At 43.3% G+C, this 16,221-nt stretch overlaps 1 protein-coding gene across 1 annotated transcript in view; it reads right to left on the bottom strand.

Moving 5' to 3' along the window:
• Positions 1 to 8,064: 8,064 nt before the first annotated feature.
• Positions 8,065 to 16,221, bottom strand: part of SDHB (succinate dehydrogenase complex iron sulfur subunit B) — a 15,848-nt gene continuing 7,691 nt past the window's right edge. The window contains exons 6-8 of the mRNA XM_034753509.1: positions 13,007 to 13,108; positions 11,580 to 11,702; positions 8,065 to 8,277 (exon numbers count right to left, since the gene is read on the bottom strand). Coding sequence (XP_034609400.1) covers positions 8,200 to 8,277; positions 11,580 to 11,702; positions 13,007 to 13,108 — 303 coding nt within the window. The 3' untranslated portion in view covers positions 8,065 to 8,199. The remainder of the gene's footprint in view (positions 8,278 to 11,579; positions 11,703 to 13,006; positions 13,109 to 16,221) is intronic.

Below are 16,221 nucleotides of genomic sequence, written 5' to 3'. Positions count from 1 at the left end.
CCCCAGATCATGACATGTGGAGGGTCTCCCAGTCCTAGCCCCGATTCCGAGCCCTGGTAAGAGCCCGGCTGCAGCAGGACTGCCCAGGTAACGCTGGGAGGGTTTCCCAGGGTATTACACACACACCAGCAGTGCACCCACGGTTTACAGAGGAGAAACTGAGGCACATGCAGAGGAATGGGCTTGCCCAAGGTTACGCAGGGTGTAACCCACTTCTGTGCCAGAGCCGAAGTCAATTCCTGACTTCCTCTCCTTATACACACACTATCTATACCCCTGTATCTATGTAACACACTCTCTTTCTCTTCTGTGATCCACCTCGTTAGTCTCTGTGATGCCCTTTTACGCTGATCATGCCACTCTTCTGAATGAGAAAAGGGCCTAGTAGGTTATTATCTAGTCCAGTGGTCTCCAAACTTTTTTGATCACGCCCCCCTCTCAGTAAAAAAATTATGAGCATGCACCCCCTGCCGCGCCGCAGGGCCGGCTCTACCATTTTTGCCACCCCAAGCAAAAAAACAAACAAATAAAAAGCCGCCCGAACTGCCTAAGTCAATAAATAAATAAAGAGCTGCCCGTGCTGCCGAAGCGGCGCTGCTCCTCCTGCCGTGCACCACAAAGGATCCTCTTCTGCACCCCACTTTGGAGACCACTGATCTAGTCCATTCTGCTCAGCCAATGCAGGATGGTTCCGCTCACTGTTTGCCCAATGTGCTATGAAGCCTGGTTTTAAATGACTCACTGAGGCTTCCACCATCTCCCCTTGTACACTATCCTTTATGAGAACTGACCTTCTCAGTGGGGCAATTAATCCTAATTATACGTCATGGGCACCATAAACAATTCCTCTCCCTCCCTGGGATTTTATTTCTCATCTTCTAGTTATATCTGGTGGTAGGGGGCAGACTCACCAGCTATGAGGCTCATTTCTAGCGTATACCTTATTGTCCTAAAAGCTCATGCTTCAGGGTTGAAGCTGGCCACCTACAGGGGTCAGGAAGGGATCCCCCCCCAAGTATTCTGTTATTTTTTTAAATCTCCTTCCTCTGAAGCATCAGGGATGGCCATGACTTTAAATGGGACATTGGATAGGATGGGGCAGGGCTTTGAGGCGGCACCCAGCATTTTCTCTCTCAGGTGCTTGGCTGGCTGGTTCTTACTCAAGTGCTCAGGATCTAATCAATCACCACAGGTGGGGGCAGGAAGGAATTTCGCCCACTGACCTCAGATTTTTCACCTTCCTCTGCAGCATATGGATGTAGGTCACTTGCTAGGACTACCTGGGTGTATCTCACTTAATAATTTTCCCGTCACTAGAAGGGCCTTGGGCACCGGTGCACCTTGGTCCCTCCTAGTCTCAGCCTGTGTCACAAAACAGTCTAGTCTTCTGTGGGCTGTGATACTTTGGTCTAATTTCAGTTGCTGGGTTCAGGGTGGGGTGCAGGGTGGGTGGGTGGCCTGTGATACACACGAGGTCAGCGTAGATGATGGGTTTTAAACTCTAGGACTCTATAGTTTCCCTTTGTTGTTTAAATCAAGCTATACTTAGTTGGCTTTTAAACTTTCCAACTGATAAATTTCACCAGAATTTAAGATGAGATTATTCATTTGGCTTCAGGAACAGTATGGGATGAAGATATGAACAACTACTCCGATGCTGCTCTGCCTCCTAGATATAGGGAGCATAGAGAATGCATCTTTATAAGGTATCAAATTATTCATAAGGAAACTAAATTCTTCCCATAGATGGGAGAGATTATTAGATTTTGCAGAAGGGAAGATGAGATGTCTGTATTCTATTACAATAAGTTAAAGGGGACATGTGCCTGGAGTTAGCTGAATGCCATTAAAATATTTGCAGATGGAGTCTTGTGGACCTGTATCCTATTATGGTGTTAACCAGTGCTGATGGTTTTCAAGAACTATTAACCACAGGTCAGCTGCAACTGAGTGAAATATGTAGCACATGGGGGCACTCAGTGAGACTGAAAAGGAAGCAAACTGAAAATTGATTTAAGCACAATCGATAGCCAACCTATGGAACTCATTGCCACAAGATCTGAGAGCACCCCAGAGTTCTAAGTATTCAAAAAAGGAGCAGATAGTTATATGGATAAGAACACCCAGCTTTACATTAGATCAGTGGTTCCCAAACTTTAACAGCCCACGAACCCCTTTCACTAAATTGTGACATCTCGTGAACCCCCTCCTAAAAATGAATATTTCCAGGGATTTAAGTTTAAATTTCCTCAGTGTGCTGGATTCGCTTGCCTTGCTCGGCATAGCTCTTGGAAGTCTAAAACCACTGGAGAAAGACAAAGTCTCAGGTCTGGTTCGGCATCAAGTCTCGTTCTGTATTTGGTTTTCAGATGTGCATACGAGGAAAATGCTTTCTTGCATAAGTATGTTGTTGAAAACGGTAACAAAACTGCAGCAGCTTTTTCTGCCAGAAAGGGGTACTCGTTTCTTAAACTCAGCCAAAAGTTGATCACTGATAGATTTCTGAAACTCCTTTTCAGTTCGTAATCACAGGAGATCTCACTCAATTTCTCTTTTTCCTTGGTGTTTAATATCTGTGTTGAGAAAGTGGTATCATCAAAAGGGTTGTGAATTCAATCATTATCGCCTGACATAGCTGGAAAGTATTCCCTGAAAGTTGTGCAAAGTCCTTTTAGGTGTACAATTATATTGGTTTTAGTGCACTGATCCAACTGAAGTTTATGTTCTGCCAGGAAGTCATGAAGATTACTGAAACACTCAGTTTGATTGTTTTCCAAACAACTTCCCCAGAACTGCAACTTCTTTATCAGGGATTCAACTCGCTCTTGCACATTGAAAACTGTTATATTGAGGCCTTGAAGAGATAAATTTAGGTCATTAATTCTTGAGAAAATATCTGCTAAATAAGCTAGGCTCTGGAGCCAGACATTATTTTCCATACAGCTGGCAAGGTGGAAAGGGTGGCTGTTGAAAAAAAAAACTAGGATTTCCATTCTAACCTCAAACAAGCGCACAAGGATTTTACCCCTTGAGAGCCGCCTAACTTCAGTATGGGTCAACACACAGTCGTGTATACTACCCATTTCTTCACAAAGTACGTGAACTATTCTGGAATTTGTTGGCCATGATTTTATGAAATTCACCATTTTCACTGCATTGTCCAGCACTTCCTTCCGTCCCTCTGGCATGCATTTTGTTGCAAGGGCTTGTCTATGGATGCTGCAATGAGTCCATTTTCATGCAACCTTTTTTGTTCGAGCTACAAATCCAGTATACTTCCCCGTCATTGATGTGGCCCCATCAGTGCAAATGCCTAGGCAACGAGACCAATCTATTTCCTTTTCTTGAAAATATGCATTAGTCAGATTGAAGATATCTTCTCCAGTTGTACGTTCTTCCAATGGTCAGCAAAACAACAAGTCTTCTTCAACCAGACCTTCATTCACATAACGTACAAACAGTAGCAAAATAGCTAGATTAGCTACATCACTTGATTCATCCAACTGTATAGCATAATATGGACTATTTTTCACTCTATGTACAATTGTGGTCTCTCCATTATTTGACATGTCCTTAATTCTTTGTGACAACGTATTATTGGACAAAGGTACCATGTCAATCCTTTTTGCAGCCTTTTCTCCGAGCATGCAATGAACTACGTCTTTTATACATGGACCAATCAAGCTCTCTGCTATGGTATGGGCTTCTGATGCTTTTGCTACTCGGTAGCTCACCCGGTATGATGCTTTAAGTGCATTTTCGTGATCAGTACTTGCTTTGGATATAAAACAGGTAATGTCACTTTTCTTCTCAGCTAATTTTCGCTTGAAAAAAATCAACAGGCTTGTCGAGTTGTGGATGCCTAGTTTCTAAATGGCGCCGAAGTAGAGAAGGTTTGAGGCTGCTGTTTGCTAGAACATCACCACAAATCACACACAGTGGGTTTGGATGTTCTTGATCACCAATGCATGTAAAGCCATATTTTATACCCTGTTTCCCCGAAAATAAGACAGTGTCTTATATTAATTTTTGCTCCCAAAGATGCGCTAGGTCTTATTTTCAGGGGATGTCTTATTTTTCAGAAATGAAAAATGCCTTATTATCGGTGGATGCCTTATTATCGGGGAGGTCTTATTATCGGGGGGATGCCTTATATTACAACGAGAGGCAAAACTGTAAGTAGGCCTTATTTTCGGAGGATGTCTTATTTTTGGAGAAACAGGGTATAATCATCGTCATATTTTCTTTTCTTTGTAAGAGACTTTCCAGGACCATCATGATCATTAGACTTAGATTTTCCACAGTGTGGACTTGAGGAAACACCAGCTGATTCCAGCCTCTCTACACTTTCCTTTTTCAACCACTTATCCACTGAACTTGTGTACAAAAGTTCTAATAAAAATAACAGAGAGAGAGACTGCTAACAACCAACAAACTAGAAACTGAGAAGATTCATTCACTGAAGCAAATCAGCACTCCAGAGAGAAGGACAATTACTGAGACACCTTAACACTCCTACACTGGCTACAACGTGCTTCTGGCTGGTTTGGCTCGCAAACAGCTTTTCTTCCGCCGAGGAAGGTGGGACAGGGATCCGAGCTGCCACCTGCACCCCGCTTGGAGTGCTGGGGTTCGGGGCTGCTGGCTCCCCTGCTGACAGGGGAGGGCTGGGGCTGCTGGCTCAAACTGCCCGGCCCCGCTCTCCCTGGGGCTCGGGCTGTCTGCCCTGCAACTGAGTCCCAGCAGAGTCCTCTGGCCGCCATTAATGAAATTTTTCTTGCGAACCCCCTGAAGTGTTCTGCGAACCCCACTTTGGGAACTACTGCATTAGATATTAGTATGCTTCAAGAGGGATGCAATGCCTCATGCTTCAGGGCAAACTAGTAACTAGCAGGGGAATAAATAACATTCCACTATAAGTAGGTTATTCCACAGTTTGGCACTACATGGTTTCTTGCACATTTGGTACGGACTTCTTAGCACATGCGCAATGTGCCTCAGGCAGCATGTGACCAGGATTCATCGCTGAATTTGTTGCGCTGGTTGGATCATTAAGTTCCCCGGCCTGGGCTGGGCATAGACCACTGGTCTGAGACATCATGGCACTTTCCTAAGTAGTTACAGTTTCGTTGTCAGGCAAGGTTCTTCCCATGAAGCCCAAAAAATTTCTTCAGGTCGAGACTTTCCACAGCACATGTAATTTCTACCCACACACCTTCCTTGAAAGCTTCTCCCATACCTTTAACCTCAGCTATGGCTATATTTGAATGAACGCTATTAGATGAATTACACTGGTCTACAATTTTTGAGAAGTCGTCTGCTTCAGAGATAAAATGTGCTATTTATTATGTATTTTGATGTGCTGAATTCAAATATGATAATTAAAACAACTGATTGGCTACTGTTTCTAAGATACTTAAGTTTTTACATTTTATATCTATGTATGTTGTGTAGATAGTAGAGTTTTAATCATAAATTGTAAACCTAGGTCTTTTCATGTGTTTATGGTTGCTTTACATGATAATATTTCACCTGTCCTGTTTATGTAACACTTTAAAAATCAGCAAAAGGGTTATATAAATAAAATTTATTATGAAACAAAAGGCAAAAAACTATTATGTACATAGTTTAGTCCTATTCAGTGTCTACTCGGCGCTTCTTGGCTTGTCTCTTGTATTCATTAAATGGAGCATCTCTTGTCACTGTCCAGCAATAGTCTGCAAGCATTGATGGGCTTCATTTGCCCTGATAGCGTTTCTCCATTGTTGCAATGTCCTGGTGAAATCGCTCGCCCTGCTCGTCGCTCACTGCTCCGCCATTCGGTGGAAAAAAAATCTAGAAGAGAGTGCAAAAAAATGTATCTTTAGTGACATGTTGCAACCAAGGCTTCTGTATGCCTTGAGGAGGTTTTCCACCAACAACCTGTAGTTGTCTGCCTTGTTGTTTCCGAGAAAATTTATTGCCACTAACTGGAAGGCTTTCCATGCTGTCTTTTCCTTGCCACGCAGGACATGGTCAAATGCATCATCTCGAAGAAGTTCACGAATCTGAGGCCCAACAAAGACACCTTCCTTTATCTTAGCTTCACTTAACCTTGGAAATTTTCCACGGAGGTACTTGAAAGCTGCTTGTGTTTTGTCAATGGCCTTGACAAAGTTCTTCATCAGACCCAGCTTGATGTGTAAGGGTGGTAACAAAATCTTCCTTGATTCAACAAGTGGTGGATGCTGAACACTTTTCCTCCCAGGCTCCAATGACTGTCGGAGTGGCCAATCTTTCTTGATGTAGTGGGAATCTCTTGCACGACCATCCCATTCGCAGAGAAAACAGCAATACTTTGTGTATCCAGTCTGCAGACCAAGCAAGAGAGCAACAACCTTCAAATCGCCACAAAGCTGCCACTGACGTTGGTCATAGTTTATGCACCTCAAAAGTTGTTTCATGTTGTCATAGGTTTCCTTCATATGGACCGCATGACCAACTGGAATTGATGGCAAAACATTGCCATTATACAGTAAAACAGCTTTAAGACTCGTCTTCAATGAATCAATGAACGGTCTCCACTCATCTGGATCGTGAACGATGTTGAGGGCTGCCATCACACCATCACTGTTGTTGCAGGCTACAAGATCACCTTCCATGAAGAAGAATAGGACAAGATCCTTTTGACGGTCATGGAACATGGAAACCCTAACATCACCTGCCAGGAGATTCCACTGCTGTAGTCTGGAGCCCAACAGCTCTGCCTTATTCTTGGGTAGTTTCAAATCCCTGACAAGGTCATTCAGTTCACCTTGTGTTGTGAGGTGTGGTTCAGAGGAGGAGGATGGGAGAAAATGTGGGTCCTGTGACATTGATGGTTCAGGACCACAGGTTTCATCCTCTTCTTCGTCTGACTCAAGTGAGAATGATTCTGGTGCATCAGGAACTGGCAGTCCTTCTCTGTGGGGTACTGGGTGTATAGCTGATGGAATGTTTGGATAATGCACAGTCCACTTTTTCTTCTTTGACACACCTTTCCCAACTGGAGGCACCATGCAGAAGTAACAATTGCTGGTATGATCTGTTGGCTCTCTCCAAATCATTGGCACTGCAAAAGGCATAGATTTCCTTTTCCTGTTCAACCACTGGCGAAGATTTGTTGCACAAGTGTTGCAGCATATGTGTGGGGCCCACCTCTTGTCCTGATCTCCAGTTTTGCAGCCAAAATAAAGGTGATAGGCTTTCTTAACCATAGTGGTTATACTGCACTTTTATGATGCAAAAGTCACTTCACCACAAACATAGCAGAAGTTATCTGCACTGTTCACACAAGTACGAGGCATCTCTGCTCACTTTGGCTAAACAGAAATGTGTCCCTTTGCAAAATCAAACACTGACAAATAAGAGAACACGACACTGTATGATGTCTCGAGCTGATATAGGGCAATTTGTTCAGCAGAGTGATGTAAGCTTCGTTATGATTGCATCATCCATGACTTCTAGGAATAACATGATACAATTCATATCATGTATGACGCAATACCAGCTTCAGATTGCATCATTCATTGTTTTGCCTAAAAAGCAAGTACTGTCCAAACCCAGTCATAGATTTATTCATAGATCCAGTCAAAGATGTATTTTAGTCATTTTTGGTTTAAATTGAGATCCCTTCCCTTTATAACTCACTTATCCTCCGCCATTCACAAGTCCAGGGTCGTACATACTGACCCAATAGCATATCTTGAAAACTAGAGCCAATCAACAATTTTAAGCATCATTTTCGTTCTCAGTGACCCAGAATTAGTAAAGTTTGACTACGTTTATTTCAGAAGCATTCTGGCTGTAGAGCAGTGATTATCGTCTTCGGGTTACTACTTTGCTGTAGTGCCAACATGGAAACAGACGACTTCCCCCTATCTAGTTCCAGAATCCTGGAGTAAAGTCTGAGGTGTAGCAGTCCTGTAACCTGCACACACCAGAGGTCAACCAATTTCAGACTTCAGCTGGAATTTACAAATTCATCCAGGAGGCACAGGGGAGAGAAAAGTTGGTTCAATTATATTAATAAAGTAGGAACTCTTATTTGTTCTTTACAGTATTTATTGTACATGCATCTCTCTGGAAAACGAGTCCCTGTTGGAACCCTCTTTCTAAATCAGATATAAATTACGTTCAGCTACAGTATGTGCGTTTTACGCCTATTATTAAGAAACAGAATTATGCGCTGACCGCCTTCTCTTTGTAAGTTGCCATCATTTTCTTGATTTCGGCAATTGCTTTTCCAGGGTTCAATCCCTACAAAGACAAAGTGTAACAGTTAGCGGACAGAGAAATTAACACTACACTTGATAGAGTTTCCTTTACATTAACGTGGGTCGGTGCTGTAAGCTCACAGCCATGCCGGCCCCACAAGTTGGCAAAGTGTGGGCTACAAAATCCACCCCTTCTCATTCTGAAAAATAAAGATAGTGTCCACCTGCTCCCATGGCAAGCCCCAGTATGGTGTCTCCTTTTGATTGTTTGCATGATATGGTGCACAGGGGAGCCACTCAGTTATGATCTGCCCCGGACAAGACAGGCAATGGTCCTGGATGTCTCTGCATACGATGATGTGAGAAGATGCAAAGTCACTGCACCCCCAATTCCATCTTTCAAGGGAAGGAGTGGAACAAGGGGGGGGGGGGGGGGAAGAGGCAAGTCAGGGTGGGGTGAGTGGGGACACATCCAGCAGGTAGCTGCCTCTCCGCAACAGGTGCCCAATTCTGACCCCGCTAAAATCTTCAAAAAGGGCCCTTGTTCAAATGTTTGAAGCCCCTTTCTGGGCCACAATATATATATATATTTATATTTGTTAGCACCAGCCTGTGTCATTTTAAGAAATGAAAAGATTTCTTTTATCTATTGGTCTGAATATGGCAAGACCTGACAAGCAGCCACTCAAGGGACTGACAACAAACCTAACTGCTCAGAGATAAGATCTCTTGATAAAGTTGGAGCAGAGCTGTACTCAGTACATTTGGAGGGATTTTCACATGGGCTCCGAAGGCAGGAGCTTGCCTAATAAAGATGGTCCATTGTATAAGTTTCATTGGAGTCAAGATACAAAACCTAAAGTTTTATTTAAAAACTTGGAGAAAAGCCAAGAGCCGCATCTTAAATGGGACCTGAGGGATAGAAAGCAAAAGCTCTTCAGGCTACAACACAAAAATGACTCTAACACAACATCACGCTTCTGGCTTTTCAGTTTTCAAAAGGATTTTTTGTTGTATTGTACAGCCACCATTCATGCTGTGAAAGGCCTTTATATAATCCTGTCGTGCTGCCTAACTTAACGAATATGCTTAATCTCAACATAAAAGGGAAAAAATCACAAGCACCCTGCCAGACAGCTAATCATGGAGAATTCAGATCTGATCAAGGGAAGACCCAGGATTACAGTGTCTGGGTTGAAACATGCTGATTATTAACTAATAAGTCATAGACCCATGATGTGCTGCTTCATTGTAACGCCCACACAATTCTCTCTCTCACACACACAATCTTCTGTTAGTATAGATTAACACTGACTTCAATGGAACTACATCAGTTCACATCAGCTGATGACCTAGCTCCAGATGTAACTGGTTACCTATATTCTGTAGAAGTCATCAATAAATGTAACTTGAAATCCCAATTTAATATGCACAGAAGCATTGAGCTTTAGTGATTCACGCTTGTAGAGATGGATGATCCCTGAGAATCTTACTTCCAAGAGTTATGTACTCCTGGAGCAGGCATTTGCCTCATGCCTACTAGGTAGGGGGCTTTCAGTTGTAAAGGATCTGATTAGAAGCAATTTCTTTGTTGTTTTCAAAAAAAAAGGGGGGGGGGGGAAATAGCTCAGTGGTTTGAGCATTGGCCTGCTAAACCCAGGGTTGTGAGTTCAATTCTTGAGGGGGCCATTTAGGGAGCTGGGGCAAAAATCAGTACTTGGTCCTGCTAGTGAAGGCAGGGGGCTGGACTCAATACTCTTATTAAACTAAAATTTATTAAAAAAATAAGGATTGGCTGTAAGCATGTAGTTGGGTAAGATTTAGAATATTCATTAACCTGGGAGGTGATGTGTCTGATCCTTTGGGACTGGTAGAACTTTTTTATATGATGAATAAGATTTCCAGTGATCCTCATCATATTTGACTTGGGTGTCTGGGTGGAGGCCTAAGGCTGGGTCGCTTTAAGGGAACTGTGTTGTTGGCTTCTGGGTAACCAGTGAGGTGTTATAGAAGCTGTTTGGTGCTGGCCTAGTAAATCTAAGTATTGGAATATCCGCCAGCTTTGGGGATGATCTGCCCCATTCTTTGCAGTTCACCCTGATTGAGTGACCTCGGCTGGCTCCCCTGGGACTCCGGTCACTGTGGTTCTCAACCAGGAGTACACGTACTCCTGGGCGTATACCGAGGTCTTCCAGGGGGTATGTCAATTCAGTTAGATCAGTGTTTCTCAACCTGGGGGTCACAGGACAGGGTGGGGTCGGGGGGTTGCGAGTGCAGGGCCCCCACTAGGGGGGAGCCAAGCACAGCCTCGTGGGGCCCCAGGCAGCTGCTAAGATAATGCTTGAGCCCCAGGCCGGGTGCTTGAGCTTGAGGCTCCTGAAAAGAGGAACAGTAGTTTGGAAAGGTTGAGACCCACCGGACTAGATAAAACAATACGACATGTTTATTAAACTACAGAAAGAAGGTAATGACTGAAGTTACGTCTACACTACGTAGCTTTTAGCGACACAGCTGTGCCGCTACAGCCGTGCTGCTAAAAGGCGCGCAGTGTAGCTGCTGTGTGTCGGCAGGAGACAGCTCTCCTGCCAACAAAACTTCCACCCTCAATGAGTGGCGTTAGCATTTTTGGCAGGAGAGCGCTCCTGCCGACAAAGCGCTGTTCACACTGGCGCTTGTTGTCAACAAAACTTGTGTCTTTCGGGGGGTGGTGGTGGTGTTTTTTTTAAACACCTCTGAATGACAAAAGTTTTGTCCTTCACTTGTCAGTGTAGACAAAGCCTGAATCTTTCAGTCAGGATCCCTCCCCACAGTCCAGAGTGGTTTCATTTGTTCTTCAGGTGTTGTGGAAACCATGGGTAGAGAAAGGAGGAACAGATAATTTGGGGCATCTCCTGTCTTTTTATAGCTCTTTCTCCTCTTTGAGAATCATCTCCAGCTGAGGTTCAGGAGACGGAAAGTCTGTGTGGACAGAACCCCCAGCTGTTTCTTTGTCAAGATGTAGATTTTCGCCCACATCCTCTTTCCTGCTAAAGGGTGGCCACTTAACCAGGTGATAGTCCATTTGATCTTGCTGACATCTGGCTGAGGTATCGGCTAAACTTGTCTCTCTGGGGAACCGGTCTGTGACTCTTCCCCAGACTTGGAACATTCCTTTGGTAATATCATACAGCAGAATCCTATAACTTTACATACATCACCACCACACATATTTTACCAGAACAATAATGATCAGTAAATTATGAGTTTTCAAATGATACCTCACAGGGCATACTTTGTACGAAATTTATCATAGTCTTGAAAAAGGGGTGAACATAGGGGTACACGCTGTCACAGAGGGATACTTACCTTGGGGCAAGTTTTTGTGCAGTTCATGATGGTATGACAGCGGTAGAGGGAAAATGGGTCCTCAAGCTGTGCCAGACGTTCTTCTGTGTAGTCATCTCTGGAGTCAATCATCCAGCGATATGCCTGAAAAGCAGAGTGTTACTGGGCATGCTGTATCCTTCTATACTTGAAAAAAAGCATTTGATTAAAGATACATATCAAAAGCATGATTTAACTGAAGGCTTTCAGTGCAGAGTCTAAATCACTTCCTTTAATATGCTGCAAAAATCCAACTACTTCTTTAAAATCTTGAGTGCAACTGTGACTATAAGTAAATAGCTAATGTGATCTTTCATCAATGGAACAGTGATTAATTTGCTTCCTCTGCCAGTGCAATATGCTCAATGCATTAGCATGACAGGTAAGATGCAATAAAAACTATTTAGTACTTTTTATCTTCAAGGGGGGAGGGATAGCTCAGTGGTTTGAGCATTGGCCTGCTAAACCCAGGGTTGTGAGTTCAATCCTTGAGGGGGCCACCTAGGGATCTGGGGCAAAATCAGTACTTGGTCCTGCTAGTGAAGCCAGGGGGCTGGACTCAATGACCTTTCAAGGTCCCTTCCAGTTCTAGGAGATAGGATATCTCCATTAATAAAAAATAAAAAAAGTGTTATTTGCGCAGAACACCCATGTGAGGTAGGCAAGTATTTGCATTTTAATACCACAGGCAAGGAAACTGAGGGAGAAAAGACCATAGTCACAGAGGAAGAGTCTCAGAACTGGAACTCAGGAATTCCTGACTTTCTATCTTGTGCTCAGTCTCTCTCTCTACAAATTGATCCACTGATCTTTTGGAACAAGCCAGGAAGTGGGTTCGGTGCCCTTGTCTGGGGTGAGAAAAAAGGAAAATCTCTGAAGGACAGCGAAGAACATGACCCAATTAGTCTATGTGTATCATCCAGAAGAGCAAGCCAGTCTCTGGTAAGCAGTGGAAAAACAGGATACTTTCTTTTTGTGCCTTACTGCTTTTCAGGCTGTTAGATAATGAAAAATGCTTGTTATCTAACCCCTAAGTAGTATCACAAGGCCTTTCATAACATCTGTATTACGCCCCGCCCACACTATCCACAACAAGCAGGGCTCAGAGTGGATAACCAACACTCACTGGGGGGGAATTAAACAGGATTTCAGCGAGGTGCATCCCTGTGTGGGGCTCTTGACTTTTCAAAATTATTTATTTTAATCTATTTGAGGTTATTACTAAACCCCCTTGCTCTTGAGCTCTGAGTAAATAAGACCCCCTTAAAAGGATGTACAGTGCCACGTTGCACATTTCCACTGGCTTCAGAAAAAGGGGAAGTGCCAGAAAGTAACTCAACAATCCTGTTTTATCAAACACCGTCACACTGCAGTGCCCCCACCCCCCACAGCAGTTACTGTCTTCTTACCTGCATAAGCACCGCAGGGCCCAGGTATTTGTCTCCGTTCCACCAGTAACTGGGGCAGCTGGTACTGCAGCAGGCACATAGAATGCACTCATAGAGCCCATCCTGAATACAAATGGGAGAGAGGACAGCCAGCAATGCAAGACATTATCTAGGAAACAATTCTTCTGAAAGGGGACACATGCTTCCCTGTCCACCCTCTTTCCCCTTGTGACTTCCTACTTCGATGTGTTCATATGCAAGGTGTGCTAAAGGACCAGTTTCTGCACTTGTAGAGAGAGATTCCCGTCAGTTGGTGCTTTGAAACAGGAAACCAGGGATCCTTTACTTTTGGCTGTATTGTAACAGGGTTTTTTGTGGAGGGAAGGTGCAATGAAAACACTGGGGGAGTAGAAGTGGCTGAGAAAACAATGCTTATATTCCAACAGCTTGTTTCAAGCAGGCCCCAGTGGGCTTGTAAGGAAAAGCATGGATGCACCAACAGTAGTCCATTATTTCATAGTAGAACTCTCAAGAGTAGACTATGGATGAACACAGTTAAGTCACAAAGCATCCTCTGATACTAAAGGAAAAAAAAGGTAACAGGGTCATTTTTGTAAGAGTCCTCCATGTCCCCCCAAGTTAAAGGCTGTTGCCTGATTTGATTTAGACTTCATTTCTGAGTATTGCTTCTTGGGGATACACTCTACCTAGGCTCCCCTTTTAAAGAATGAACCCTATTTGTAGAGGACTGCAATTCTGAAGGTTTTGAATTAAAATACAAGAAGAAATTGGTCAGCGAAAAGGAGCAATAAAACAAATCTGCAGGAGAAGAGATGGGTTGTACTGCAGTGAAATCCTTCCAAATGTCCGAAGTATATGAAACTCACTTTCTATACTTCCAGCTACATTTTCCTAAAAAAAATTGAAGCTTAAGTTTCAAGAAGATAATTAGAGTTTGTGGCAAAAGTGCTGTATGACAGGAGAAAAGGCTTCAATGTATTTTTGGAAGACTTAAAAGGACAAAGTCAAACTGAAATTAGCTTCGGTCTCAAAACTTTTACCAGTTAGTAGTAATACCTGAGATTACAAGAAATAAGAGATTTGAGGAAAAGGTTTTGTTTTTTCAGTTTACTTTGTGCATTTGACACCACATTGTCCCTGGTCAGTTTCACTTTGTGTGGGTTTTCGTAAAGCAAGGTAAGAATTTTTTTAGAAAACAGCAAAACCAGAAACATTGGTAGTATCACACTCCTGCACTGTATAGCAACTGAAACTACTTTTAATTCTTTTTTTTTTTTAAACAGATGAGATTTCAAATGGATGCCACTTTAGAAAAGGAAAACAGAACTTTTAATTTAATCACCCAACATACATTTAGCTCCTTTGCATCTTTTCCATACCCTAATCCAGACTTTCAGACCATCGGATGGGAAATTCTGGGATTTTGTTAAAAAAAAAAAAAAAAAAAAAAAATGTACAGTAAAAGCTTTTTTATCCAGCATGTTGGGGAAATGGGGGGTGCCGGTAAGTGAAAAATTCCAGTTAACTAAGAGAGAGGGAGTTTGAGTGCAGGAGGGGGAGGGGCACGGGAGGGGTTTTGGGGTGCCTGATCTGGAGGCACTCACCTTGGGCAGCTCCCCGCAAGCGGCGACCTGTCAGTGTTGCTCTTAGGTGGAGGCGCAGCAGGCGGCTCTGCGTGCTGCCCCTGCGTTGCGCTGAATACTGGCTCCGCAGCTCCCATTGGCCGGGAACCGCATCCCCTCCCACACTCCAACCCCCAGCCCTGCACCCCTTCCCACACTCCGAACCCCTTGTGGCTGTTCCTTCACCTAGGAGCAGCAGGGACATGTCGCCGCTTCTGGGGAGCCACACGGAGCCAGGTAGGGAGCCTGCCAGCCCCGCGCCAACCGGACTATAAACCGGACTTTCTATGAAGATTAGAAATGCCGGTTTACAGAGCTTTCCAGTTGGTACAAGGCTGGATAACACAGCTGTTACTGTACTGGTATTTTATGGCACCACTGACATTTTTAGCAGTCATATGATGGCTTCATACGTCAAACACTTCGTACATTGAGACTCACCCTGGAAATTTTCAGCTATTCCTTTAGAAAGTTATATCCTGTTACTTCTCACATATTTTTAAACAGTTTCTTAGGTTGTTTGTTTAAAAAAAAAAAAAAAAAAAAAGAAGAAGAAGAAGAAGGTTTGCAGTTCAAGCTAAGCCCTCTTTCATTCCTTTGGACAATCTAGCTAATCTGCTCCTCCTTGATACTGCAATGATATTGCATTTGCAACACCATGATATTGGCCATAGCAACAGACCAATGTCCTTAGCACAGAACTATAACTTGACTGTAAGATCTATCTAGATAGCTGGGGTGTGAAGAGAAAAACCTGTATTTTGCTACAGTTGGTGTGTGTAAAGAGGAAACACACACACAAAGTTACTGGCAATGTAAAATGTTTTCTTTTTCCCTTCAAAACTCTTCCATGGGCAAATCTCTTTAAAGGCCCTCCAGTCTTCTATCTTAGCTGTCAACAGTATAAAGCCCCCACAGGGCTTACTTACCTGGGAAAACAACAGTGTGTTAAAACATCACCAAAGACTCGTGGTACTTTATACAATATTAACTGTGGCTTAACACCAGGGCGATGTCCACAATGCCAAAAACATGTGTTTTCACACTGAGCTAGCTAACGTGCATTAGCTATTTCCCTGTAAAATCCTAGTGGAAACAAGTCACTGTCGTTTTTACCATGATGTAGTCAGATGAGGTCTAACTTGGATGGGGGAGTACAGAGTTGACCTCACCAAGCTATTCGAGGTAATAACTACAAAGCCTAGTCTCCTACCGCTGTAAAAATCGCAGAGATCTAATGCATGTTGTTATCTTGATATAAACAACATTTTTCTTGGCCAGTGAAGACAAAACCTCAGTGCAGACAAGTGATCTGATGTTTAAGTCCCTGTCTATATTGCTTGTTTTCCATCACTTTAGAATACAACCCATGAGTTGTGGTAACTAACACCATGTAAAAAGAACAGGAGTACTTGTGGCACCTTAGAGACTAACACATTTATTTGAGCATAAGCTTTCGTGGGCTACATCTGATGAAGTGGGCTGTAGCCCACGAAAGCTTATGCTCAAATAAATGTGTTAGTCTCTAAGGTGCCACAAGTACTCCTGTTCTTTTTGCGGATACAGACTAACACAGCTGCTACTCTGAAACCT

The sequence above is a fragment of the Trachemys scripta genome, chromosome 19 (genome assembly GCF_013100865.1).
Source record: "Trachemys scripta elegans isolate TJP31775 chromosome 19, CAS_Tse_1.0, whole genome shotgun sequence".
Taxonomy (NCBI): domain Eukaryota; kingdom Metazoa; phylum Chordata; order Testudines; family Emydidae; genus Trachemys; species Trachemys scripta.
The sequence above is the reverse complement of the archived record's forward strand: the minus strand, read 5'-3'. Positions and strand labels throughout refer to the sequence as shown.